General features: G+C 39.1%; 2 protein-coding genes across 6 annotated transcripts in view; one reads left to right on the forward strand and one right to left on the reverse strand.

Annotated features, from left to right (window-relative positions):
- The first annotated feature begins 8896 nt into the window (after positions 1-8896).
- Positions 8897-9481, forward strand: CRH (corticotropin releasing hormone). The gene has a single exon (XM_044657985.1). It carries the CDS (start codon positions 8897-8899, stop codon positions 9479-9481), a length of 585 nt encoding a protein of 194 aa, XP_044513920.1.
- A 2151-nt stretch (positions 9482-11632) lies between these two features.
- TRIM55 (tripartite motif containing 55) overlaps positions 11633-27497 on the reverse strand; it is a 71742-nt gene continuing 55877 nt past the window's right edge. For 3 of the 5 annotated variants that reach the window (XM_044665993.1, XM_044665999.1, XM_044666022.1), the window contains one exon: positions 11633-12004. In XM_044665993.1, coding sequence (XP_044521928.1) covers positions 11879-12004 — 126 coding nt within the window. In that variant the 3' untranslated portion in view covers positions 11633-11878. Of the gene's footprint in view, positions 12005-18487; positions 18502-27497 lie in introns of all 5 variants that reach the window. The other 2 variants (XM_044666007.1, XM_044666037.1) reach the window with 2 other exon arrangements.

A 27497-nucleotide genomic window follows, 5' to 3' on the forward strand; every position in this document is an offset into this window, starting at 1 on the left:
TTTTTTTTTTTGTTTGTTTTTGTTTTTTTTAACCACATAGCTGCATTATATAGTCAGGCACCCGGGAGAGCCTGTTCTGATTTTCAGGAGAAGCTAGAGCTTATCCTTTTCCCTTTCTGGATTCCAGTTGTTCTCTTGTAAGACAGGAGAACCTTCTTCTTTCTCTCACAGAGATGGTAAGCAGTGATCAGTTCAGATGATAACAGACTACTGTATAAATAGGAAGTAACATGATTAGAGTGGATGAGATCATAAACTAAATAAAAGGTCCCAAATCACAGAAAAGAGAAATCTCCAGATGTGCTCATCCCACACCCTAACAAATGTGGACCTTCATCAAATTCTTTCCAATGCAAAATGCTCTGCTCCTCTGATCCATTTATGTCACTGAATCTCAGCTCATAAACAATGATGGAAGATAGTACTTAAGGGGCAGGGAGATTTCAATCAAATCACAAGTGAGAAGCACTTTGGCACAGTGAAGAGTGCAGAGCCTGGTCCAGGTATCACCTCTGACCCATACGGTCTGTATCTAAGGAAATCACTTAACTTCTCAGTGCCTCCAGAAAATTTCTAAAACGATAGGTGCAGATTTGCTTTGATAGAAGAAGGAAGGAAACAAGCATTTATAAAGTACTTACTGCATACCAGGCACTTGTGCTAAATGCTTTACAAATATCTCGTTTGATTCTCACAACAACTCTTCAAGGTAGATGCTATAATTATCCTCATTTTATAGTTGAGGAAACCGAGGCAGATGGAGGTTAAATGACTTGCCTAGGGTCACATAGCTAATAAATGTTTGAGGCTATATTTGAACTCATGTGCTTTTTACTCTAGAATCAGCCACCTAGCTTCTTTTAAAATAGGAGGAGGGAGGGCAGCTGGGTAGCTCAGTGGATTGAGAGTCAGGCCTAGAGACAGGAGTTCCTAGGTTCAAATCTGGCCTCAGACACTTCCCAGCTGTGTGACCCTGGGCAAGTCACTTGACCCCCATTGCCCACCCTTACCACTCTTCCACCTATGAGCCAATGCACAGAAGTTAAGGGTTTAAAAAATAAATTAAAAAAAAATAAATAAATAAATAAAATAGGAGTAGGTTTGCCTAGTGGCCCAATGTGAGGACTTCCTCCCTCCCTTGTCTGAGGTAATATGAAGGGCTTACAGGCGGCTTGAAGGTACAGTTTGGGCACACAATCTCTAAAAGGTCTGCCAGTACTGGACTAGATGATCTCTATGGTATCTACCAGTTTTAAATGCTTTGATCCATCAATAAAGTTTAATAAATCTAATTGCTAAAAAATAAAAATAAAAAATAAAGTAGGAGGAGGCAGCTGGGTGGCTTAGTGGATTGAGAGCCTGGCCCAGGGATAGGAGGTCCCGGGTTCAAGTTTAGCTTCAGATATTCCCTCCCACACCCCTCTACTGCCTAGCCCTTCTTCTGCCTTAGAACCAATGTACAGTATTGATTCTAAGACAGAAGGTAAGGTTAAAAAAAATAGAGGGAGTTAGCTATGTGACCCTGGGCAAGTCACTTAACCTCTATTGCCTAGCCCTTTCTGCTCTTCTGCCTTGGAACCAATTTATACTATTGCTTCTTAGATGGAAGGTAAGAGTTTAAAATTTTAAGTAAATAAATAAAGTAGGGGGAGTATCTTTATCAATACCTCCCTACACCAGTGAAATCACAGGTCTGGAATGAACAAAAAAAAATAATAAGAGGCTTTCTACAGCTATTTAAGGTTTACAAAGCACATTCTTATAACAATCTTGAGAAAGGAGAAAGGTTGTTGTCAATTTTATCCCTTTTTTACAACCAAACAACAAGATTTATTAAACATTTACTATGTGTTAGACATGGTACTCTAATAAAAATGCAAAAGAGAAATAATCCCTTTTCTCAAGTAGCTTATATCTGGGTAGGTGGGAATAAGTATAGAAAAAAAGCAAATAAAAGGCAATTTCAGGGAAGGGGGCGTGAGGAAATTGAGGCTCTGAGGAATTAAGTAATTTGTCCCGGGTCAGATTATCAGAGATAAGACTTGAAGTTGTCTCTTTTTATTTCAGGTCTCATTGTCAACTATATTATGTTGTCTTGCTAAATATATATAGGTATACATATATATACACATATGTATATATATATAAAACATATATGTATAGTTGGAATAACTGAAGAAACCCAAGCTATATCATTATTGGGGCAACTAGGTGACAAAATAGATTATGTGCTGAGATTCATTTTCCTGAGATCAAATCTGGTCTCAGACACTAGCTATGTGGCCCTGGACAAGTCATTTAACCCCATTTGCTTCAGTTTCCTTCTCTATAAAATGGGATGGAGAAGGAAATGGCAAACCACTTTAGTATTTTTGCTAAAAAAAACTCAAAACAGAGAATCGGACACAACTGAAATAATTGAACAATTAAATGTCATTAAGAAATATGCAGTAGTAATGATTACTTCTGAAGAAAATTATTCAAGTCAAGATATACCAATTTTAAAAAATAATAGCATCTTTAAAGAGTTGGACATGAATCTTTATTTATCTGTCGCTTTTGAGAACCCTTTCAATCAAGTGTGTCTGATGAAGATAGGAAGTAGTTACCATTAGATATGGATCCCGTGTACCCAGAAAGCCTAGTTTAAAAGTCTAGGTTTTTCTCTTGACACACAGGCAATTTGGGGCACACCTAGAAGCATGAATTGTTTCATCCATCTGAGGAATTCTTATAGTCGGCATGTAGGACATTCAAATTGCTTTTCATTAAAGTTTGCAAGCAATAGTATTTTAAAGGAAGCATAACTGTGATCCAAGGTAGAAATAAACTGTATAAACAACTGTCACTCAAAAATGAAATGACTATAAAGAAGTCACTTAAATTCTCTGTTTCACTTTCCAAATCTGTAAAATGGAGAGGATAATCCTTGCAATAACTAGCATTGGTTTGAGGAGCAAATGAAATAGTGACTAGAAAGAATGATGATGATTGATGATGATTATTAGTCAATTAGTAAGCAATTAGTAAGCAATTAGGCTGATATGATGTCTTATAGCCTATGCTACTATATGTAGAGAAGGTAGACTGGTTTAGAAAATGCTGGTCTAGAATTGGGAGGACTTGGGTTCATATCTAGCCTCAGAACACCTCCGATATCTGAGTGATCCTGAGCAAGTCGCTTAATCTCGTTTGCCTAGCCTTTGTCTGTCTGTCTTAAGTTGTTATTAAGACAGAAAAAAAGAAATTAGGAGAAAAAAGAAAATGCTGTGACTGACTAATTTAAAGAATTTGTTTCTGCCAAATGCACCATTTAAGCACAGACACAGCTATGAAAAACACTTTGCAAAAAAGTCAATTCAAAGGAACTTAGAATAGTGAAAAAAATCACATAAGATTGTAAGATTTAGAGCTGGTTGAGATCTTAGACATCATCTGGATCTTGCTTACTGTCTACTATTTCTACTATTTCTTAGTTTGATTATTCTGACATTTTGGTATATTTGATCATTGTTATACATTAGGTAAAAGTGAATAGATGCTAAAAAATTAAATTAGCTATTGTGATTATATCTGTGTTTCTCTGGCTTGTGCTGCTGAGTTCTAAAAGCATTTCAATTGTTTCCCTGGTGGCTATTTTGAGGAGTCACTTTCTTGTTTTTATGGTCATTTTTTTCTGTGAAGGATTTGATTGACTTGAGTGTTTATGTAATTGCACATATCAAGACCTCTACATTTATGCTATTTTTCTAAGTACATGTCTATATGGATGATAAAAGTCACTAAACTTCTGATATAGATATGCTTACATGTGTGTACCAGCAGTTCTATGGCCCTCACTGCTCTCATCACAGAATCTCTTTATCAAGATGGGCCAACATGGGGGCAGGTAAGTGGCTCATTGGCTAGAGAGCCAGGGCTAGAGACAGGAGGTCCTGGGTTCAAATCTGACCTCAGACACTTCTTAGCTGTGTGTCTCTGACACTTAACCCCTATTGCCTACCCTTACCACTCTTCTACCTTGGAACCAATACACAGTATTGACTCCAAGACGGAAGGTAAGGGGTTAAAAAACAAAAACAAAAACAAAGATGGGCCAACACGGCATTACATGTGGATTTGATGATGCACTTTTTAAAAATTCTGCAAATAATGATAAGATTCTGTAGAGTGTAGTTTCCTTGAGGAGAGGGGCTGTTCTGCTTTTGTAATTGTGTCCCCTGGGCTTACCATAATGCCCAGTGCAAAGTAGGCTGATGGACTGATAGGTACAGCTAAAAGTTCAAATACAATGCCTGTCACTAGAGATTCCTAGTCAAATCAGGGGCTGGAGGTGACAACCTTCACAGAGAATAGTCTACCCTCCAAGACCCCCTCACGTTTAGGGAAGGATTCCTGTGATGGAGTGGGTAGGGGTAGTGAGATCAGAAATTCAACTTTCTGGTTTTTGTTGCTCATGGCCACAAGGCCTTTATGGTGGCTCATTGCCCTCTAAAGACCCAACAGGTTTTGGGGTCAAAAAGAACTTGGGGGGGAAAGGGATGTGTCTTTCCCTCCCTTCCCCATCCACATTCTCCATCTTCATTCTCCAAAAAATAATGCTGGTCTTTGTTGGTGCTCTTTTCTTCAAACTTTTCTCTGTAGAACCAAAGGACAGGGGAATTATCCAGCCCTGGAGGAAACACGCTCAGCTTGCAAAGAAAGCCTCTTCAGGACTGACAAAGGAAAGGAAACTGAGATGAAAGATTGAGGAAATGTCTGTTTATATAGGGCAGCTCTCCACTGCTGGGCTCACTCTGCCAGGTTTTTTTTCGTTGTTCCACAATCCTCCCCTAAGCCACCACCCTTCCACTAGGGAATGGAGGAATGTTTCTATGCAGAAACTATATTCATTTCTAATCTTCCTTGGCTAAGTTGCATTTTAACCCAAAAACTGTTAGAGACTTCTCCATAAGAGGTTCTCAGCCAAGCCTCCCTTATCTCATTGATCTTGACTCTACTTTTTCTCTGTCCACTTAATCTCAGCTTTCAACTGACTTTTGAGTCCACTTTTTATCCCCGATTAGATACCAGTTTAAGAGTTGCCAGTGGAGACAGGGAAAGAATTCAGACTCAGAGTAAGGTGCTGAAGTTGCTAGGAGGCAGATTTCTGCCTTATGTAAGGAGCAATTTTGCTAAAAATCAGGACTTTCCCATAGTGGAATGGGTTGCCAGGGGAAGTAATGATTTCCTTCTCACTGCAAGTCTGCAAGCCAAATCTGCATGTCTGCCTGTCAGTGATATTGTAAGGGATTCTTGATCAGGTATGGGGTGGATCAGGTGGTTTCTGGGGTATCTTCCAACTTTGAGATTCTGTGGTTCTCTGAAATGAGAAGCTGGAATGCTCTCCACTATAAACAAACAACAACACCCTTCTACCACCGTTAAAAACAAAAACACACACTAAAAAGGTGTCAGTATAATAAGGTCCAAAACCTTGCCCACCAACATGGGAAACTCTTCAACTTTTTCCCTTTGCATAAAAATATCCTACTATAATCTATTAACAATTAAAGGCTTTCCTATTCTACACAACTCTCAATTTACTCCTCTGGGTAAAACCAGTTTCCTAACAGGGACACACCAACTGCAAGATAACTTTTCAAATAAAACAAGGCCCAGCTTTCTTTCCCCTCCTTCCCTTCTTCTCCTCTTCCCTCTACTTCCTTATTTCTGAAGCCCAAGGCCCAAAGCTCATTTGCATAACACTCTCTTCATTGGTGGGGATTAATTACTCTTCAGAGCCCTCTCCCAAGAGAGAATCCGGAACCATATGTCTTTTCTCTTGAAGCTGGAAGCCAGAAAACAAGGCTCTCTCTTCTCTCCAGCTCTCACCAATTCACACAGGCATCGAACTTTGAGTAATCAGTATTAATTAATGAGGATAGAGACTCAGGCACATGAACTTGGAACCTCAGGTTTTTCTTCCTTCCTTAGCTTTCTTTCTTTCTTCCTTCCTTCCTTCTTTTCTTTCCTTCCTTCCTTTCTCTCTCATTCTTTCCCTTCCTTTTCTTTCTTCCCTCATTTCTCTTCTTTTCTCTTCCTTTTTCTTTCTTTCTCTTTATCTCTTCCTTCCTTTTTCTTTCTTTCTCTTTATCTCTTCCTTCCTTTTTCTTTCTTTCTTTCTTTCTTTCTTTCTTTCTTTCTTTCTTTCTTTCTTTCTTTCTTTCTTCTTCTCTCTTCCTTTCTTTCTCTTTCTCTTCTTCTTTCTTTCCTTCCTTCCTTTCCATTCTTCCTTCTCTCTTATCTATTTCTTCTTTCTCTCTCCCTCCCTTTCTCCCTTCCTCCCCCCTTCTCTTTCTCCCTCTCTGAAAATTATAACCTAGAATATACAAAACATGGATGATGAATTAACCATTAAATGTTTATCATTCAAGGAGGAAGATGCAGAGAGAAAACAAAATCAAGGATTGTAGAAATCTTGGAAAATATCTACAGGAATCGTCTATAAGCTGAATTAACTAAAGCATCACAATCTGGACTCATTGGTTTAACATTCAATAATATACTTAAAAGTAACTTCCATGGTTGTATTTTTTTAATGAAATGATATCAGTAGATTTGAGTAGTAATATCTAACAATGGCAGATGTGATGTTATGAATTTAATTCAAAACTAATTATAATTTCACAAACTGACTTTTTCTGTGCTAATGCTGAGGCACAAAATCTTATTTCATCAGACACCCTCAGTACAACTAATAATAGGAGTCATAACAAAAAACTTTAGCTTCCTCTAATATGTTTTTCTTTTGGGGATTTTGTGTTTGACATTGTTTGGGGACTGATGAGAAGAGAGTCATTGCCCCAGTGTTTAAGACCTTAATGCTTACATAGATCTTGACCTGCTACTTACTAAGGCAGTTCATTATTTTGCTTTCAATCTTACTGAAGGAGATCAAATTGGGAGTTGATAGTGATCATGATCTATCTGGCATATTTGTGTATACACATATATACATATATTTGACTTAAACTGACTTTAAAATATATATACATTTACATACACTAACTCAGTAGAAAGGTGCCCACATATGTACATATCTGTCTTTTTTTTTTTTTATCTTTTATTGAGTTAGCCCCTATCTAACTGAATAGGATCAAGGAATCTAGTAAGGAAGATCTAGAGAAACAGTGGCATTCCAAGACAACTTATAACTTGCTATGCACCAAGTTATCTGTCCGGTAGCCTGTTCACCAACCAACCACTATGTGATTAACTGTGGGCATTGTTTCAACAATTTTGACTCTTGTCACCTAGGCTATGGTTGGAGTGAATTATAATATAGCCTATCCGGAATATCAGAAGCAGACACTGGATATTGCAGCAAATCTATCTCCCTGCTCTTCTCTTTTAGGCTGGGAAAAGATGGAAAGTTTTAAGTTAGCAAAGGAATGGTTTCGGATACTGAAAAGAGGAGGGAGTAAAGCCTGCACAGTTGTAGCTTGATTGCTGACCTCCCCAGCCCCTTCCTGTCCCCTAACACTCCGAAAGGTCTCCTACCCCAAGTTTAGCCATTCATAGTAAGAGGTCAGTATCTCTTCACACTTGGGAAATCTCATTCAAGTTTTTTTGTCAATGGGCAAGTCATGAGCAGCTCTTCCAATTTAGGGATGGTTGACGTCACCAAGGAGGCGATAAATATCTGCTGATATAATTGGATGTGAGATTCTGTGTTGTGATAGCAAAACTTTGCCCATTGCTCCTCGGAAGGACCCCATGATTTATTCAGGAGCAGATCGAGCACGCAATCTAGCTGTCAAGAAAGCGTCAGCTTATTAGGCAAGTACTGCGTGATTCCATAAGAGGGTCTAAGCTATAAAAATCCCGCAACCAAGCTCTGATTAGAAGAAAATCTGATCCCAAGTTCGGGGAAGAGACGACTCGGAGGCACCGAAGGAGCACCTGAAAAGCTTCCGTCTCCTCCCTCTTGGAGCTGAGAAGCGTCTGCTACCCTGCTCCTTTGCAGAAGCGACTCTGAAGGTAGGAAGAAACCTGGTACACAGCCTCAGACTCACTGAAAACTTTCCCTTGTTTTTAGGTGTATTAGCTTTGGCTGAAATGTATCAGTGTGTGTGTGTGCGCGCGTGTGCGTGTGTGCTTGTGTTTATGCAGGTTATGTCTCTTAAAGGTATCTGATAGTGTCTGCTATCTGACAAAGAACTCCCCCCAAAACAACAGCGCACAAACAAACGGGTGCTTTTCATCCATCAGAATGTCCCAAATGCTTTTCACTCACTTTTTAAAAGACAAGGAGCCCCTGGTTGAGGGCGGGAAAATGCAGGTTGGCGAGGAGAAGGAAGAGTGGGACCGGCGAGGCTACTTAGCTACATAGTTTTAGCAAAAAGTTCTCCCTTTAGAATTCATCCAGAAAAGCAGATTGCGAGCACTAAAGCCGCTTTGGTCTTGTTCAGTCCAAAGTTGGGCTACGAGAATCCAGTCTTGAGGGGAATAGCGTGGCCAAAACGCTCTGGCGCAGCGCGTCGCGCCACCTGACACCCCCCACCCCCCAAGCGGCAATTCCTCCTGCTTGGGTTGCTCTCAAAGCTTCAGCACCAAGGACAGCGCCCATCTCCAGCCCAGGGCTACTGGGAAGGCAGACCAAGAAACGGGATGTTGCATTGCGCAGCGTCGAGTTGTGCTGTGTGTGGCTTTGTTGTGTAGGTGTGTAGAAAGTCATGGAGACGGGGATGGAGTTCCTCCCGGTTCACTTCAACTGCATATCTTCTCTTTTTTTCTTCCTTCCTTTCCTTTCCTTCCCTTCACTTTTCTCCCCTCCGACCCCTCCCCGCCCCTTCCCTCTCTTTTCCTTCCTTTCTATCCCCTGTCCTTTGTGTTGCAGATCAGCGCCCCGACCATGAAGCTCCAGCTTCTTGTGTCTACTGGGATCCTGCTGGTCACTCTCTTGCCCTGCCAAGAATGCAGAGCTCTCATCAGCAAGGGCTCCGCATCGTCCGTGGGGTCGGCAGCTCAGCCTCTGGACTTCTTCCAGCCGCCACCGCCTCCGAATCAGCAGCAGCCCCTGCCTCTCCTGCTCCGCATGGGAGAAGAGTACTTCCTGCGCCTGGGCAATCTCAACAAGAGCCCCGCCGCTTCCTTCTCCCCCTCGTCCTCCAGCGGCAGCCCCGGGATGCACTTCTCCCCCGATGTCTCTGATGTCTCGGTCGCCAACTTTTTCCGGGGAGCTGTCCAGCGGCTCCAGCACCTGCAGCTCCCGCAGCGCTCCCTAGATGATCAGGCAGGGCTGGGGGAGGGAGGAGCTGAGAGTGCCTACAGCGAGCAGCGGGAGGCGATGGAGAGAAAGAAGCGGTCAGAAGAACCTCCCATCTCCCTGGATCTCACTTTCCACCTCCTCAGAGAAGTCTTAGAAATGGCCCGGGCCGAACAGTTAGCTCAGCAAGCTCACAGCAACAGGAAATTGATGGAGATTATTGGAAAATGAAACATCCCATTTCGCCAAAGAGATTCTGCATTTAGCACAAAAAGAAAAAAAAAATACAGTATTCTGTACCATAGTGCTGCTCTGATATCATTTGTTTATTTTTATATAGCTTGAAACATAGAGGATATACCCTGAGAGAGCCTATATCCCTTAATTAGCATGCACCAAGTGTATTTAAGTGCAGTAACGAGAAAATTGTCCTTTGTAATTTTATTTTCCATCTCCAAGTTATTCTAGTGGTGTGGTTAGCACAGGTGTAGACCTCGGGAGCTATGTTTTGAAAGAGTATAGGAAAGTCACCTACTTAAGTTTGTTGTGTTCTAGAGTCAAGGAGAAAGCTTTTCTCTCTGGGTTCTGGGTGGTTGGATGGGGAAACTCTGTAAGCTCTTCTGAATCCATTTTTTCCTTGTAAACATTGTCCTAATAAAACATCTTTCCAGCCCTCAGTCAACTTGGTTTGTGTAAAAGAATGTTGAATATTTATATTTTTAATAAAAGCTGCAAAGGTTACGTTGGGGTCATCTATATTTTCTCTTGTTGTGTTTTTACACATGAAGAAAAGAGTTTCTCTCTCTACTCCCCACTCTATTCCCTTTATCACAAAGAAAACAGAAAGAAAATTTTCCCTAAGTTTTCCTTTCTGCACAAAAAAACGTATGATCAGATAATACAGATTCTACAATAATGTAGAGGCCATTGGCTAGCTATAGGACCTTAAGTTAAATGCAGAGGCCTCAAGTTTCCTTAGATTTTGATGGTGCCTTCCGGCTCTGAAAGTCCATGGTTCTATGAAATGCAGCTGAGATAAAATTAAAAAAAAAAAAGAAAGAAAAGAAAAAAATCGGTTCATAAAGACAATGCTTTTAAAGCCTACCACCTATTATATTTAAGACAGTTTTGTGTGGGGGTGAGAGAGAAAAAGGAGAGTGTGTGTGGGGAGTGAGATGAAGAGAGAAGGAAATAAGATGCACATCTCCAAGAATCACTGTAAAATAACATGGTTTAATTTAGCAAAACAAAAAAGTATATTCATTTCTGCATCTCTGCTTCTTCAAGATTTTTTGACTTATGTGTTAACTAAAACCATACCTATTCCTAGTACTACTAAAAAAAGTAATATATAAATTGGCACTTATCAAAATTATTTCTCGGTGAAATAGTTTAGGTAAGGACTTTGGCTTCTAAAACTCCACAAATATCCTCCATTCTCATCTGTAACCCAAGTCTAATCAGCCTAGGTCACAGGAATATAAACTACTTCTTTTCATCCCTAAAATGAATATCTCTAAAGAATTCAGTCTCACAATTACCATTGGTAACTGAATTATAGTAACTACAAAAAAAAAAAGATTGACTTATTAATGGTTCAAAGCTAATTTGTTTATGTGAAGAAGGATCTTCTCCTTGTCCTTGTAAATACATTTGATTAAAGGCTTCATAAGATAAACTGACGGGATAAAGCACTGAATAAGTCATTATAAGACTATAATTTTAAAAATTCACATTTATTTAATAGTTCATACATAGTAGAATTACAGCTGTGCTCCAAAGGAGTCATCATGGTGTGTCAAACAAAATGTGACTTAAAAAGTATATTTAAATCCATGCAGCATTTATGCAATATACTACCTTGACTCCTAAGTAGTTATGTAAGAAAGTAGACAGTTTCTTTGGAAAGGTCTTCTTTGCCTAAGGAATAGATTATCTGAATGCCTAAACCTGAGATTAGGATGAGGCTGAAAGAGGTATACTAGCCCTGATTTATATCTCAACCCTACAGTCTTTTAGGTTATGAAAAATGCCCCTAATTCAATGGACACTCTGAGAGTATAAAGAAACAAGTATACAGCACTAAAAGAGAGAAGGGTTGTTGGTGATTTTTTTTACGAAGCATTTCATAGCTTTTGGTCAATGATAGTTGCCTCTTGGCAATAAATTGCTAAATCAATCACTTGTAAATTTAAACACATAATACATGTTCATTGACCAGTGACATCATCAGGAAGAAAAAAGGTCTATTTACCTATTATGATCATAACAAAACACTAATACCTGTTAGAAACAACAGGTTTAACTGTTTTTTAGCATCTTCTGCCAAGGATTTTTGTTATACACACACACACACACACACACACATACACACACAATTTTATAGTGTCTTCATAGCATTATAACAAAATCATCTCATTTTTCCTCCTTGTTGAGGCAGTTCGTTCCCCAAAGTACTCTTCCTCCACTCTAAAAGTCAGGTAACTAACATGGAATCAAAGCTTTTTGCAGAAAACTCATTCGGAGGTCCCATTCATTCACTACTTCATATTCATTTCATCTAGGTCACCTGCTGCCTCTGTTTGTCCCTTAGCCAAGTAGACAGAGAGGTAGCAGCTGGAATGAACATCATTCACTCAGGGAGTTTAACCAGGAAAAAGAGAAGACGTGGCGGGTGGGCTCATTCTCGGCTCCCTCACTGCTCCCTGAAGCACCTTCCACTTGTCCCTGGGGGGCAGAGGAGTCAGACATAATCTGTAACAGAAGAAAATACATATCAAAGGAAGAAGGAGAGACATGGCCTATTTCAGTATAAGTTGGTCATGCCTTTTTATTTATTTAAATTTTTTTTACTAACAAGGTTATTGAGAAAAGGATTGTTTCAGTTATGTAGAATATATTAGCAATGGTGAATTATTATTAAAAGGACAAAAAACTTATAGGATCCTCAGAAAATAGGCCCAACTGATTTGAACTGTGAAAGTTAACATGTTTGTAGGCCAAAGAAGGGTCAACACTAACAGTATCATTTGCTGCAAAAGCGAAGGGAACCTTTTGAGATGAAAAGAACCCAAGGTGCTTTGTTCTTGGGTTTGCTCTTTTTTTTATTTTATTTTTTAAGAGAAGGGCCAGGTCTTACTGAGGTAAAACTGACATTGAAATCAATAGGCATTTCGACTGAGAAAAGATAACAGAATTAAGCAGCGTTAGCAAAGATGAACACTCCAAACCTCAGTATCTCTCAGGTAGGTGGGTATGTACTTCTCCCCATTGTGTTGAAAGCAAGAAGTTTCTATGAAGGACTAGAATCCAAAAATAAAATCGTCTTTGGTATTTGTTCTTTCAAAACCTCAGGGATTGCTTTTAACAAGTCATAGAAAGCTTGAATTCTCTTCCCCCCAACAAGGAACAGAAGAGTACAACATAATTTAAAGATAATCCAACAGGGTTTTATTTTGGAGTTTATGATCAATTTTTAAAAAATTGTAGAAGTTAAGTACAAATTCAAAGTTGTTTTTTAGGGAACTGGGTTGTTGTTTGTTTTTTTTATAATTTTTTAAAAGTCTATTTTTTTAAGTGCCATTGAATGAACTTTCACTATATTACAGTTGATGAGCTCCATAATTTCAAAGAGATATATAAATGAGCACAATTCTTCCTATGAGAACCAGAAAGAAGAGGGTGAGAAAAAAAACAGCGTTTTATATTAGTAGACCCTAGATTGCTGAAAGCTGTTCCACTCATTCAGAATGACACCGTGGCCAAACAATGAGGAAACTACATACGTACATTCAATAACTGCAAAGCCTGAGCCATGAAATCACAACACTCATACATGCAACATTCTTTTGTTAAAGATATCTTTTCTTCTCTTAAAATGACCTAGAATGAGACAAGAGAGTTTGGCATGCTCTTCATTAGATGCTTTGGCCTAAATGAGTCTTTTTGGATGACTCCCAGCGAGAGTTCTATATGCTCAAAAATTTAATAAATAAGATTTTTCCTATTAATAAAAAGGATGAAAGCCCCAAACCACTTTCAGGTCCCACAAGCCAGCTAAATTGAGCTTAAAGTTACCAGTTATTATAAGTTTTCTTTCTACATCTGTATGCCTCAGTCTACTCGAAACTCACTGATCAGGTCATCTTCTGTTTCTGATTCTGTGCCTGGCTGGACAGTACAAACCACTTCTTTTCACTCGACCTTTCTAGGAATAAAATTACACACAGGACTTCGAGTTGTAAGGGACCATAAAGTTCACCTGACCCAAGTTCCCTCATTTGACAAATGAAGACACCGAGGCCCAAGGAAATGAAGCAATTTGCCCCAGGTTACACAGTTAGTAAATGACAGAACTGAAATTCAATGCCAGGTTCTCACACTTCGAATCCAGTGCTCTTTCTAAATAATTTGTTACTCTACATACATATATACATATATATACACACACACATATATAGCTAAGCACACAAATACACATACACCCATATGTATAAACATACACATATATGTATATATTATATTATATCTGGGTGATTAATGGATCACCTGAAGTATATTCAACAGCTTATATGTATATAAAATATATTGCACACATATACATGTGTCCATATACAAACTAATGTGTGTATATTTATATATATTTATATGTTTAAAGTTACAAATAGATATATTAAAGTTATAAACATAGACACATTGTCGTCCAACTCTCGGTGACCCCACTGGGGGTTTTCTTGGTGGAGATACTGGAGTGGTTTGCCATTTCCTTCTCCAGCTCATTTTATAGATGAGGAAACTGAGGAAAATGAAGTTGAGTGACTTGAGTCTGAGGCCAGACCTGGGGCTCTATCCACTGAGCCATCCTGTAGATAAACATACACATTTAAATATATAGAGACATGGGTATGTATATGAATACAGATGAAAGGATAAAGTGGAAAGGGAATTGATCTCCAAGTCAGCAAGCCCTGGGTTGAAGTCCCACCAATGACTCACAATAACCTGACCATAACTGTAGGACTCTGGGTCTGTTACTTTTGTTATGGGAAAACACACCCAAGTTTGTAGCATTCTGGCACCCCTAGAATGGGAGGCTCAAAACTCCATTCAATCCAGAAGTAGGAGAGAATTTTATTTAAAGAAGAGTTTTTATTTTAGATGGCATAATGGCCTAGACTGGTGAAATGGCCTCGGAGCTAGTAGAATTGCCTTGAGGATGGCAGAGTAGCCCTGAGACTGATGGAGTAGCACAAGGTGCTGACCACAGTTTGTATATTTATTGAGGGTCTGGGGGCTTGTCACCTCCCATTTCAGGGAAATCTTCCCCCCTTTCCCAGAAGAGCCTACCGCTGGGCATTATGGGGCATTAGAGGGGTGGTTTGTCCCAGCTGCCATCATTCCCTTCTGGAATGCCTTCATCAAAGATGGGAACGTAGGGAGGCGATAGTATAGCAAAAAACCACTCTGGGTAATTAATAATGTCTAACAGTTCAGAGGTAAGGTAAATACAGAACAACATAAGCGATTAATAATACACAACAGCACAAAGCTGGTGTATAGAACAGAATAGCACAATTGATTAATAATACAGAATGGCGACCAATTAATGATGCAGATTCTATAATTTATGCTTAACTAATGCTAACTGATGAGAAATACAAGATTTCCAAACATGAGAATCCTGCTTCTGTCACTGCCCCTCACTGTCCACTGCCCACCTCTATCACTTTCTTTCTCTAAAGTTCAGTTTCCCTATCTACAAAGTGAGGATAATGGTACTTGATTTCCCTTCACAGAGTTTTTGTGAGGAAAGCACTGTTTAAAAAAAATTGTCATTGGAAAGATAAAGAAAATAAGGTAAATATATGAAGTGATAAAAAGAGAAGAAAAGAGAAGAAAAATAATACATACTATGATTACATGAAAAAAATAACACCCACAAAGTCAAGAGAAAAAAGTATTAAAGTAAATCCAAAGGGAACTCAAGACAACAGTAAGCCTTCCTACCCCACATCTACTGTTCCACGTTCTGAACTTGGGACCAAGCCGATGTAGAGGCTCTGAGACCCTACCTGAGCCAATAGGAGTGCAACCCCACATACATCCCATAAAGTTCTGAGCCCCAGACCAAGCCTGCAGTGACATCCCAACCCTAGCACGGGGCAATATCCAGTGTACCTGGCTGGTAAGCCCAAACAGAGGCCCTAAGTCCTAGCACATGGCAGTTGGCAAGGTGCCCAGCTGGTGTGAGCCCAAGCAGAGGCCCAAAGCCCTTTCCTAAGCCTGCAGTGAAGTCCTGAATCCCAGCTCAAAGCAATATGCAGTAGGCCTGGTCTTTTTAAGCCCCAGGACAAGGTAGTACCCAGTGTGCCTGGCCTGATCAAGCCCAGAGTGAGACCAAAAGCCCTGCCTGAGCCCGTAGCTAGACCATGAGGCCCGGCAGAAGGTAGCCCACAGTGCTCTCTGAACTCTGCAAGCCTTCAGCAGTCCCAGGGGGTGACTGAATCAGCGGTGGGAGGTGGCTCTCACCTTGGAAGAACTAAAATTTGTAGAAACCCAGAAATAGAGCTAAGGAGAGCAGGCAGGAAAAACTGAACTTTAAGCAGTGTTCTCTCTTCCCTCAGAACAGAGCCCACCTTTAAGATAAAAGTGAAAGGCAAGAAAAAGGTTGGGAAAATAAGCAAACATTAAAAAAAATTACCTAACCATAGAAAAATTTTATGGTGACAAAGAAAAACAAGGCACAGACACAGAAGAGGATAGTGAAAGCAAACCAAATACATATAAAACTTTAAAGAAAAATATGAATTGGCCTCAGGCTCTGGAAGAGTTCAAAAAGAATTTCAAAAATCAATTAAGAGAGGCAGAGGGAAAATGGGGAAGAGAAAGGAAAACAATGCAAGGAGAAAATAACAGTAGAATTGGAATCAAATGGAAAGAGAGGATCAAAAGCTCAAAGAAGAAAATTATTCCTTAAAAATTAAAATTGGGCCACTAGAAGCTAATGACTTCATGAGACATCAAGAAACAATAAAACAAAATCAAAAGAAGGAAAATTTAAAATTAAGCAAATCTCCTCCCAAAGTGCAAAACAAATATATCTCCAAGGCTTCCTTTTCATCATTCAGGGCTCAACAGTATTATTGCTACTTAGGTACACTTCATTACAGGAGAGAAGGGAAGAAAATAGTATTTGTTTTGCTTATCTTTCACCTCCATATGTCATGGATTCAATCCCCTCAGCCTACTTCCACTATGATTTTCCCAGTTCTACTGTGTTCATACATTTCTGCTTATGTTCTCACCAAGATGCTATTGTATATTGCTCCATAGAGGATCATAAAAATTATTTAAAACAAATATTTCAGAACCCCTTTTTCCCTTTCCACATAGAAAATCAAATCAGACAGAAATCTTTCTGAAACAGTACCAAAATTTACTCAGTCTTAGTTTTTGGTTTGGATTTTTTAATTTAATTCAGTATTTATAGGGTCATCTCACATACCAAGAAATGCCCTTTTTTCTTGTCCTTATTGTTGACTATTTGCAAAATACTTTCAGATTTTCCTAATCTTGTCAAGCAGAGGAGTTGAGTCTGCTGAAAACCTCAGGAAGATGAATGTGGAACACTGTTTTATTTCTGCTATTGAGGATGTATATACTATTGAAGAGTTTAGTTTGGGAACCAAAGGAAAAGTGAGTAGTAGATGTCAGATATTGGTTATTTGTGAATTTTATATGTTGTTCTAAATTTGAGTTGGGGAAGAGGGGTAGGGAAGGGAAGGGGTAAAAGAAAGAGGGGAAGAATGAAGGAAACGAGGAGGGAAAGATTAGGAAGAAGTGAAAGACAAGAGGGAAACAGTGGAAGAAAAAGTGGGGGAAAGGATGGAAGGAAAAGGGGGAGGGAGGATGGAAGGAAAGTGGGAAGAGGAATAGAAAGCCCTCAATCTCAGTGAAGATTCTATATAATAGGTAGCAACAGCAATTATATAATTCTGTGATGTATCACCATTAGGCTTTAAGTGATATGTTTTAATACAGTCCCTGGACAGTGAAGAGAGAAGGAAAGCATTCTCTTTGTCTAAATAATTTCCTCAAGGTACAGAGCACATGAACAAAGAGATGAGTTATTTATCTTCTCTTATAGATAATCACCTGTCATGTAAGGGTTAGACACTACTAGCATTATTTCCTAGCAAATATGCTAGGATTCTTAGGGGCATCACAAAGATGTTTTGCTTAAATATGTATTTTTAGTATTTAGCCCCTCACTACAATGCCACATACCACTTCCAAATGTTTCAATCAACTCACTATGGACCAAATACTATACTAGGTGTCACAGATGCAAAGGGAAAAATGAGCCAGTCTCTAATCTCAAGAAGTTTATACTCAACTACTCTGTAACCTCAAACCCAAAGTCAAAACATCTGAAGTCTCTTTCAAAGATGATAAAGAAATAGTTTAATTTAGAGTAAGAGATAATCATGAAACCATATATTCTAACATGAATTTCCAAATCTAAAAACATTTTCATACACAAAATAAGACTTTAAACTTTGAGTTTTGAAAAGAAAACTTTTGTTGTTTCTAGAAACAGTAGTGTAATTTTGTTGATTACAAGTAATTATTAAGTATCTGCTATGCACTAGAAATTGCACAAGGCAGTAGGAATACAAATAAAAAAGTGAGATAGTACCTGCCCTCAAGGAGCTTACATTCTCCCTTGGTAAACAGCAAACTTCTTACTAGCTCTTTGAGGTTCTTATAAAAGTGTAATAAAGCAGTGAATGCTATTGCCTTGACAGAAAGACTCTGAAAATACCAGAATAGAGATAATTTTATCTCTAGTACTAGTTTATACTAGTTTATATTGGGTGTTGGAAGGTTTCTTCATGGGTTTCCCCTAGACTGAGCAGTAAACTCTATCCCTCTATCCTTATATTTTGGTTTAGTCATTTCAACTTAATCTGATTCTTCTTGAACACATTTTGGTGCTTGTTGTTGTTGTTGTTGTTGTTGTTGTTGTTGTTGTTGTTGTTGTTGTTGTTGTTGTTGTTGGCAAAGATACTAGACTGGTTTACTATTTCCTTTTCCAGCTGATTTTTACAAATGAGAAACCAAGGCATAAAGGATTGAAAAAATTTGCCCAGGATCACATAACTAGTAAGTGTCATTTGAACTCATGAAGATGAGGTTTTCCTAATTCCAAGTCCAGTGCTTTATCCTCTGAGCCACCTAGCTGTCCCTGACTTTATAGATATTACACACACACACACACACACACACACACACACACACACACACACACACACACACACACTTTTTTCTTTTTCCTTAGGGATAGAAAGCAGCTTTCTTTTCTCCTTGAGCCCAGATATCAGACTACTTTTATATATAGTCTGATATTTGGACTTAGGGAGAAAAAAAGTAATTTTCCATTTCTCCCTTAGACTAAAAAAATTTCCTTCCAAGTCTCCTCAGGAAACATAACCAAAATAAATATGGATATAAACAGATCCAAATATAAATGACAGGACTAACAAAACTGTCATGTTAACAAAATCATATACTTGGAGGAGAGAAAAAAATGTAGAATCAAGGGATCATAGAGTCAATCATTGGAAGGGATTTTAGAGATACTTTGTTTTTATATTTATATAAAGGTCCCAGTCCTTTATTTTACAGAGGTTTCTTAACTAAAGCTCAGGAAAGTGAACCTAAATTCAACCCACTGCTTAGAAGAGACAGGATTTCTTAAAATCATAGATTTAGAGCTAGAAGGGCCTTCAGAGATCATCTAATCTAATTCTCTTCATTTTACATATGAGGAAATTGAGGCTTGGAAAGATTTAAGTGATTTGGTAGTAGGTGGCAGATTATAATTGAATATTCTCTCTTAAATTCTGACTCTACATCTAAAATTTTCTCCTATGTCGCCTCTGAATATGGAAAGATAATAAATTTTCACTGTAGCATGCCATGCATGTGTGTTTTGGAGGGAACGATTTCATTACATTATTTGAATCCCATAGATATTAGACCTCTCTCCCTCCCACCTTGCCCTATTCTCTAGCTCGGCAGGAGTCTAGTTAATTTATGGGGGGTGGAGAAGAGACTAGAGTTCATTTGTGAAGAGGCTCCTTTCAAGCAATTCTATCTCCTTTTCAGATATCGAATATCCATCCTTCTTTTCAATCTAGTTCCACCCTTCTGTTCCCACTGCCCTAACTCCTTCCTGTTTCTGCTGCTCTCCATAAGTCTCCTTGTTTCTAGAAAAAATTTTTACATTGCAAATGGACCTTGCTATTTCTGTTAAACACATATAATACAAGATGGACTTACTTGAAATAGGGTGTAAAGAATGGGAAAAGAAATGAATGAAACAAAGTTTTATCCACTGAAAGATAGAGCAGCAAGTCTAGTACATTTGACAGTCCCCATGCTTTACATGTCACTGGACACAAATACTGTAAAGTTTTCTTTGGACTGTTTCCTGTGGCACGAGACCAATTTAATTATCTGTCTTCACCCCTCTTTGCAGCTGCTAGTGACTATACTCTCTACAGATTCATTGACTCTTTAGAAACTTTAAAAAAAGCCCTGAGAATCAGATACTCACTTTAAAGCTCAGAACTTAAAATCCAAAGGTTCCTTCTTCTGAGTTTATTAAACCCCATTAACCAGCTGGAATAAAGTACAAACTTTGAGCAGGAGGCAAAATTCAAATATAGCAAATGAATAGGGTAACAGTGGACCTCACAAGGGTAGATGGGTGTACATATTGCATATTGTGGGTGTGTGAAAGGGAATTCTTTATTCTCTTTGTCTATGTTGAGTTAACACTTGTAAAAGGGAATTCTTTATTCTCTTTGTCTACTTTGGGTAGACAAACACTTAGCATACTCTTTCTTTTAGTACCTTGCTAACCACTAAGTAAAGAGAGCTCCACCCTTTTAACACAATCAGTCAGAAACAAGTGAATCCATAATAAAAAAGGTTTACACCTTCAGAGGCCTATAATAAGAATTAACACCTTTAGAAGTAAGAAGCAGATGCCACAAGACACAGCCTCCCTGGGCAGTGCTGGACAATTTGGAAGCTATGATTGGCCCCTGTGAAGAGGGGAAAGGACAAGAAGTCACTATAAAAGGCCCTGAATTTCTGGGGCTTGGAAGTCAGCTTCAAGTGTGTGAATGGAATTAGCTCGCCCTCATTCATTTGTGCAGACTAGCCACCAGAAATAATGTCACCCCACCCAACTTAGAATTAAGTGGGGAGAAGGAGGTCTGTGACCCACACGTGATAGTGACAAATCAAAAACAAGGGACTGCCCTTTGAGCAGTCCAAAACAGTATCGAGGCTGCCATTTGTCCACTTGAAATTGGAGGTGGATGCAGGAAGTGATGAAAGATGCTAGCTTTAAAATATGATGTTAACTTCCTGTGGAGGCAGTTGGCACTTTGAACTTGGTGTTGAAGGATCTCTGGTGAGACCTCAGACTGCTTCCCTTGAATTGTCATGTGGGTAAGTTAGGCTGACTCTTTTTCTCTTCTCTTGGTGTTTCTGGAGGCTCTAGCCTTAGGGAGGCCTCTCTTCTTGGAGGAGGCCTTGTGGCTAGAAGCCTAGTTTAATTAACCTCTGTGCCCCTTTGCTGGGGCTTCTAAATAACTACCTGGATCAGGCCTCTGGTCCAGGCCAGAGTTTCCCTCTCTCAATTTCCCTACCTATTGTAAATAAACCACCATAAAAGTCATCCTGACTTGGGTCTATTTTATTTTGAAATCGAGTTAATCAGTTTCTGGCAACCATACCTTAAATATCTAGACTTTCCTCTTACACAAGAAGGAAGTTGACTTCAATAAGAGAGTTGGCTTCAGGAGTCATCTTCAGCTCAAGTTGTCTTGACCTGCCTCTTGGAGGGAACTTGGGTGAGTAAATAGCTGGCTTTCCTTTCCTGACTTCCAGAGAGAGTTTAACTTTGGTTGAGAGGGTTAATAAGTTGTGCCTGGCTATGTGGAGCACCGGAACAATATTTAATATGATAGGCTAGACCAGTGATAGGCAAACTATTCCCCCCAGGCAATATCCAGGCTGTAGTTTGCCCATCACTGCCTTAAACAATTCCCTAATCACTACATCTGGATGCGGGGGCTTAGTGATTAGGGAATTGCTTAAGGCAGTGATGGGCAAACTACAGCCTGGATATGTCCCTTGGGGAATAGTTTGCCCATCCCTGGGCTAGACATCTTCTCTATTCCTTTTTGTATTTCTCTACTTTCACTCTTTCCATCTCTTTTGTAAATAAAAGCTATTAAAAGTCATTTTGACTTTGAACTATAATATATCAAATCAGGGACCACCATATTATTTATAATTTTCATATATTTTAGTCAAACCATTAAAATTTAATTCCTACAGGTGGCTTTGAAGGAAAACATAATAGACATCCCTAGCTTCTGTCCATTCTCAAGGGTGACTTTCATTCCCGCCAGAAGGGAAAGCAGGAGTTTCAAGCCAGAATCTACTCTCTGCTCTCCTCAGAGAAAGGGGGTATTTAACTAGAAGCATATCTATGTGCTCTCTTAAATATTGCTCACCCAGGGTATATGATTGGATCCCATCTAACTTTTGATTGATTTGCCATTTCTGGAGGGAAGGGGCATTTCAAGCTTTATGTCCAAAGTTTGACTTCTTTTCCATCTAATATAATACCAGTTTTGCAAAGAACACACATAGCAAACAGCAAAGAGATCCATTTAACTGAATCATGGCAAAATAGAAATCAGAGAAGTTATACATAGAAAAATATACTCAACAGTAGAGAGTGAAGGAGCGAATGTAGGAACTCTCCCACTGAAAGAAGTCAACTCAGCTCAATCAAGAGTGTCCTAGATCTCATCCAAGGGGAACCCCCCCCCAAGTCTCTAGAATTAACAAACTGGATATAGGGGCATGATGGATACTGCCATCCCCTCTCTCATCTCTTTTCAGTCTTTTCTCTTCAACATTCTGAAGGGGAGTTGGCCTCTTCCATCTTCTCTCTTGAAGCCACAAGTCAGAAGTACCCAAAGCAGCTCCACGCTTGAACAAGACTTGAAACCTGATGAGTCCCCAAAGGGGACTGGCTCTGAACAGTCCTGAAGAAGGGGTAGGGGAGCATTCAAAGTGAACCCTCTGCTGAAGTGTCTCCAAAGGGTGGAGAAGTGAAGTTCTTGCCTCCTGACAACTCTGCCTCAATCTCACACAGGACTCATCAATAAAGTGGGACAGAGATTACATAGATATGAATCAAAAGAGGAGTTAGGAACGCAGCAGTGATTTAAAAAAAAAAAAAAAAAAGAAGGAATTCCTGGAACACTCTGAATGATTTTAAGCGATCAGTAGCAAATCCTACTCTGGCTTTTAAGACCCATCTCAAATATCATTCTTTCCTGACCCTTAAATCAGAAATTATCATTTCTTCCTAGGAAATCTTCAAGTATTCCAAATACTTTGCCTTAGCCCTTACCATTCTTTATATCATATTATATTATTACTGTATTTATATTTTAGATTATATTATAGCTATTTATAATCCCCTCTTACCTCCTTTTGGGTAGCCAGGTAGCATAGTAGAGAGAGTGCTAGACCTAAAGTCAGGAAGACTCATCTTCCTGAATTCATCTGGCTTCAAACACTTACTAGCTGTATGAACCTGGGCAAGTCACTTAACCCTGTTTGCCTCAGCTTCCTCAGCTGTAAAATGGAGCTGGAAAAGCAATGGCAAATGTAATAGAAATAAGGGGTACAAGGGAAACACACAAGGCATTCCAGTATCTTTGCCAAGAAAACCCCATATGAGATCATAAAGGGTCAGGTACAACTAAAGAATGACTGAACAACTACTACTGAATTCCTTTGCTAGATTATAACTGTAATCTCCTTAATGGCAGGGACTTTATTTTACTTTATTTTTCTGTGGATCTTCTCGAGATCCACATCCAAATAATGGATGAGATCCCTCTACACTCTGCCTCTAACTTGCCTTTCACTACTTCCCTTTACATACTCTATATCCCATTTAAACTGGGCTGTTTTCCTATCTCCAGTTTTATCATGAACTCTCTTATCTTCCTGCTTATGTTTATGCCACTCTTCACAGCTAACTTCTCCTTAATGAAGTCCTTTCCTCCCAGGCAGCTAGGATAGAGTACAATGCTGGGAGACCAGAAGACCTGAGTTCAAATCAGGCCTTAAATACTTATTAACTGTATGATCCTAGGTAAATCACCTTTGTTTGCCTTAGATTTTTCAACTGTAAATTTGGAATAATAAGGGCACCTCCTTCATAAGACTATTGTAAGGATCAAAAATGAGAAAATTAAAAAAAACAACAAAACCACATAGCACCTGTCATATAATAGATGCTATACAAATGCTCATTCCATTCCCTTCCTTTCCTTAAAGACTGAGTTCATTTGTGTTTTCTTCCTCCTCCAGTTTCCCATGGAATTTTATTAAACCTCTCACCTCTGATTCTTACAATCTGTCATTTATTATAGATTTTTGGATGTATCTAATGCACTTAATTAGAATGTAAGCTCCCTGAGGCAGCCGCTATGTCTTGTTCCACCTCTGTATCTATACTCAGCACATTGCACAGTGTCTTGCCTGTATAAGTTCTTGATATATGACTTCATTATGGAGTTCAGGAAAGTGGCTTAGCAGGTTGTCTTCAAATCTTCTAGAAGCTTTTAAAGAAAAGTTTTTCAGTTTAGTGCCACAACAACTGCCCACCCTAAAAGGAAACATGCCTGGGCAAGGGTTTTTCCCTCCAAACACATCCTCCTTTCAAAAATGCAAACTAGAAAGGAAATGACACCCAAGGAGATAACGCCATAATGTTTTAGATTTGGTGATATAGCGGACATTTTTAGTATCTTTCTTTTTTTTTTTTTTGAGAATGAAGTTTCCTTCATCCTGGCACAATCTGGTATTTTCCTTACAAGGCAGTCAGCCCTAAATGATCCACTGAATAGCCAGAACTGAATGTGTTGACCAACTCACATTATTAAAGATAGAGGCATCTGTTTGGAAGACAACATCCTCCATGTCCAGGGCTCCTGCCCCAGGGACTATAGCTATCCATCTTCTTGGCAAGGATACTGGAGTGGTTTGCCATTTCCTCCTCCAGGGGATTCTTTCTCATATACAGGATGAGACCCAAAGTTTTGAAAGTGTGAAGAAGGAAAGAGATTGTTTTTTATCCCCTTCATCAGAAGGTTCTCCTCTTTTCAGCAACTCCCACCCCAACTTCCACCAGGTGCCCAGCACCCTCAAACTGCCTCCTCTAGATCTTATCTTGACACCCTACCTTTCATCAGAATTAACAGACAGAGTAGCAGAATGGATTGAATGTTAGACAGGAGTAAGGAAGATAAGGAAGACCTCCTCATATCCTACCTCCATGTGATCATGCGAGTAACCCCTCTGAGCCTCAGTTTCCTCAAATATATATCTGTGTGTATATATATAATATACTCACACAAAGTATACTTATACATGTACACACACACACATAAACACACATATATAAATTTATTTGTTTTTTTGTTACATAAAAATTCCTCCCTCCTTCCTCCCCTCCTCACACTAGAGAAAGCATCATTTGACCAAAAAAAGTGTACATATAAAACCGTCATGCTTGTTTCTATGGATCAGATCTTTCTCTAGACATACAAAGGTCATTCTCAAACAATATTTCTGTTGCTGTATACAATGCTCTTTTGGTTCTGATCATTTTGCTCTTCATGATTTCATGTAGATCTTTCCATTTTAAAAAATTAACCTGTTCTTCATTTCATACAGTTTCCTCAACTACGCAATGAAGTCAGTAATATCTTTGAGCTTCACAGAGGCACAGAATGTTAGAGTTGGGAGGGATCTCAGTAGCTAAGTTCAAATCCCCTAAACCTAAAAAATAATCCCCAGTGCAACATACTCAATAAGGGGGCATCTAGCCTCTTCTTGATAGTCTCTGGGGACAGGGAGCCTTTGGGAGAGTCTAACTGTAAGTTTTTTTTACCTAACTTCAAGCTTTCATTTGTCTCTTTGCAGCTTAGCATCATAGCTAGAATCTCAGAGGCTCTCTAGTCCAGCTCTCTCATTTTATAAATGAGGAATCTGAGGTTTGTCAAATGTCACACACATTATACAAGAAATGTCAGAAGCATGATTCAAAACCAGGTCCTCTGATTGCAGATCCAAGTTTTTATTTTGCCACACTGCCTTTTTCAACCAGTATTGCTGTTTCTACCCTGTGGAGCTAAATAGAGTAAATATAATTCCTGTTTCATATGTCCTTTCTTAGTCATTTTTCAGTTGTGTCTGACTCTTCTTGAATCTGTTTAGGGGTGTTCTTGGCTGAGATACTAGAGTTCTAGATTTGCGATTTCCTTCTCCAGCTCATTTTACAGATGAGGAAACTGAGGCAAACAGGGTAAAGTGAGTTGCTCAGGATCATACAGCCAGTAAGTGTCTGAGACCAGATTTGAACTTATGAAGATGAGTCTTCCTGATTTTCAGGTGCCAGCACTCTCTCCACTACACCACCTAGCTGCCACATATGGACCCATGTGGACATGTTATTTCCTCAGCTACACCGTGAGCATCTTGAGAGCACAGACTGCTTGTTTTTGTCTTTCTGTTTTTGTTTAGGTGCTCAGACTTAGTCCACAGTAAATGGCAATCAGTTAACCAACAGATATTCATTAAGCAGCTTCTTTGTGCCAATCACTATCATAGATAGGCACAAGCAAACAAAAGCAAAAAAAAGGAAATGATTTCTACTTGCAATGACTATACAATCTAATAGGGGAGAAAACTACATATGAGAACAAAATACAGCATAAATATAAAGTTAATAAAAATATATGTATTTATGACAGCAATTCTACACAACGGAGTTTGAGAGGAAGATACTAGCATTTGGGCCATAAAAGGCTTCATGCAAAAAGATGGTACATGAAGGGAGAAAGGAGGAATTGCATTCCAGGCCTGGGGAACAGTGAATACAAAGGCACGGCAAGGAGAAGTGGAGTCTCTTCTGTGAAGAACAAACTGAAGACCAGTTGGTAGGAAAATAGCCCATGAGGTTTCAAAGGTCCATTACGGTCAGCATGTAGGGCATTGAGTATTATTTATTTCTTATTCTGGAGCAATAGGAAGTCGCTGCAGTGGCTAACTAGGCATGTCACATTGTCAGCACTGTTTAAGGAAAATTATTCTGTTGGCAGTGTGTGAAATGGAGAGGAGAATTGAGGCAGAGAAACTGAGGCGGAGGCTGCCGCCGTACAGAAGACAGTGGAGACCTGAACTGAGAGGATATGATGGGAATTTTTAAAATTTTCCTTTTATTCAATTTTACTATGCCATTCTTTCATTTTGGCTAACTGAAGCTTGTTTCCTGTTCCTATTAACATTGGACTCACCTGTCTCACGTAATGACAATATTACAGGAAAACTTTTTGACATTCCTCAGATAAGAAGCCAAAGGGAGAATTTTTAACTCACTATTTGTGAAGAGATTCACCCAGCCCCAAGACTTCTAGCTATCTTTGTGCCATGAGAATCTCCTCTTCTCCATCAGCTCATTGGGTACCCTCTGTTTCCTCTGTTACTTGACTTTGTCCATTGAATCTGTATGGAACAGCTAAGTGGCACAGGGGATGGAGCACTGGGCCTGAAAGTCAGGAAGACTCATCTTCCTGAGTTCAAATCTGACCTCAGACCCTTAGTAACTGTGAGAACCTGAGCAATTAAGTCATTTAACTTCATTTGACATCCATAAAATGAGCTGGAGAAGGAAACAGCAAACCACTCCAGTATTTCTGCCAAGGAAACTCCAAATGGGGTCACAAAGAGTTGGACGCAATTGAAAACAACTGAACAACAAAAAGAGAGCCTGTTTAACCAAGTCTGTTTCTTTAGGGGACATGTGAGATCATGATTCTCTTTAATATAGTTTGTTCAACCTCAGTAGAAGAAAGCATGAGATAATGGATCTGCTTGACTAAGCCCCTGTGATTTACAGCCTATTGTTATATATTTAAATTTTTTTTCACTGTCTCTCTGATAAAATTTTCTCTGTAAATGATATGGCAGAAACTCCAATCCTTGTTGAGGGTTATTTGCCTATCTCTAGAATTGTGGTTAAGAATAATAAAACCTAGGATTTATCTCTATAATCTTTGTGTTGTGGTAGATT

This window comes from Gracilinanus agilis, chromosome 1 (assembly GCF_016433145.1).
Source record: "Gracilinanus agilis isolate LMUSP501 chromosome 1, AgileGrace, whole genome shotgun sequence".
Taxonomy (NCBI): domain Eukaryota; kingdom Metazoa; phylum Chordata; class Mammalia; order Didelphimorphia; family Didelphidae; genus Gracilinanus; species Gracilinanus agilis.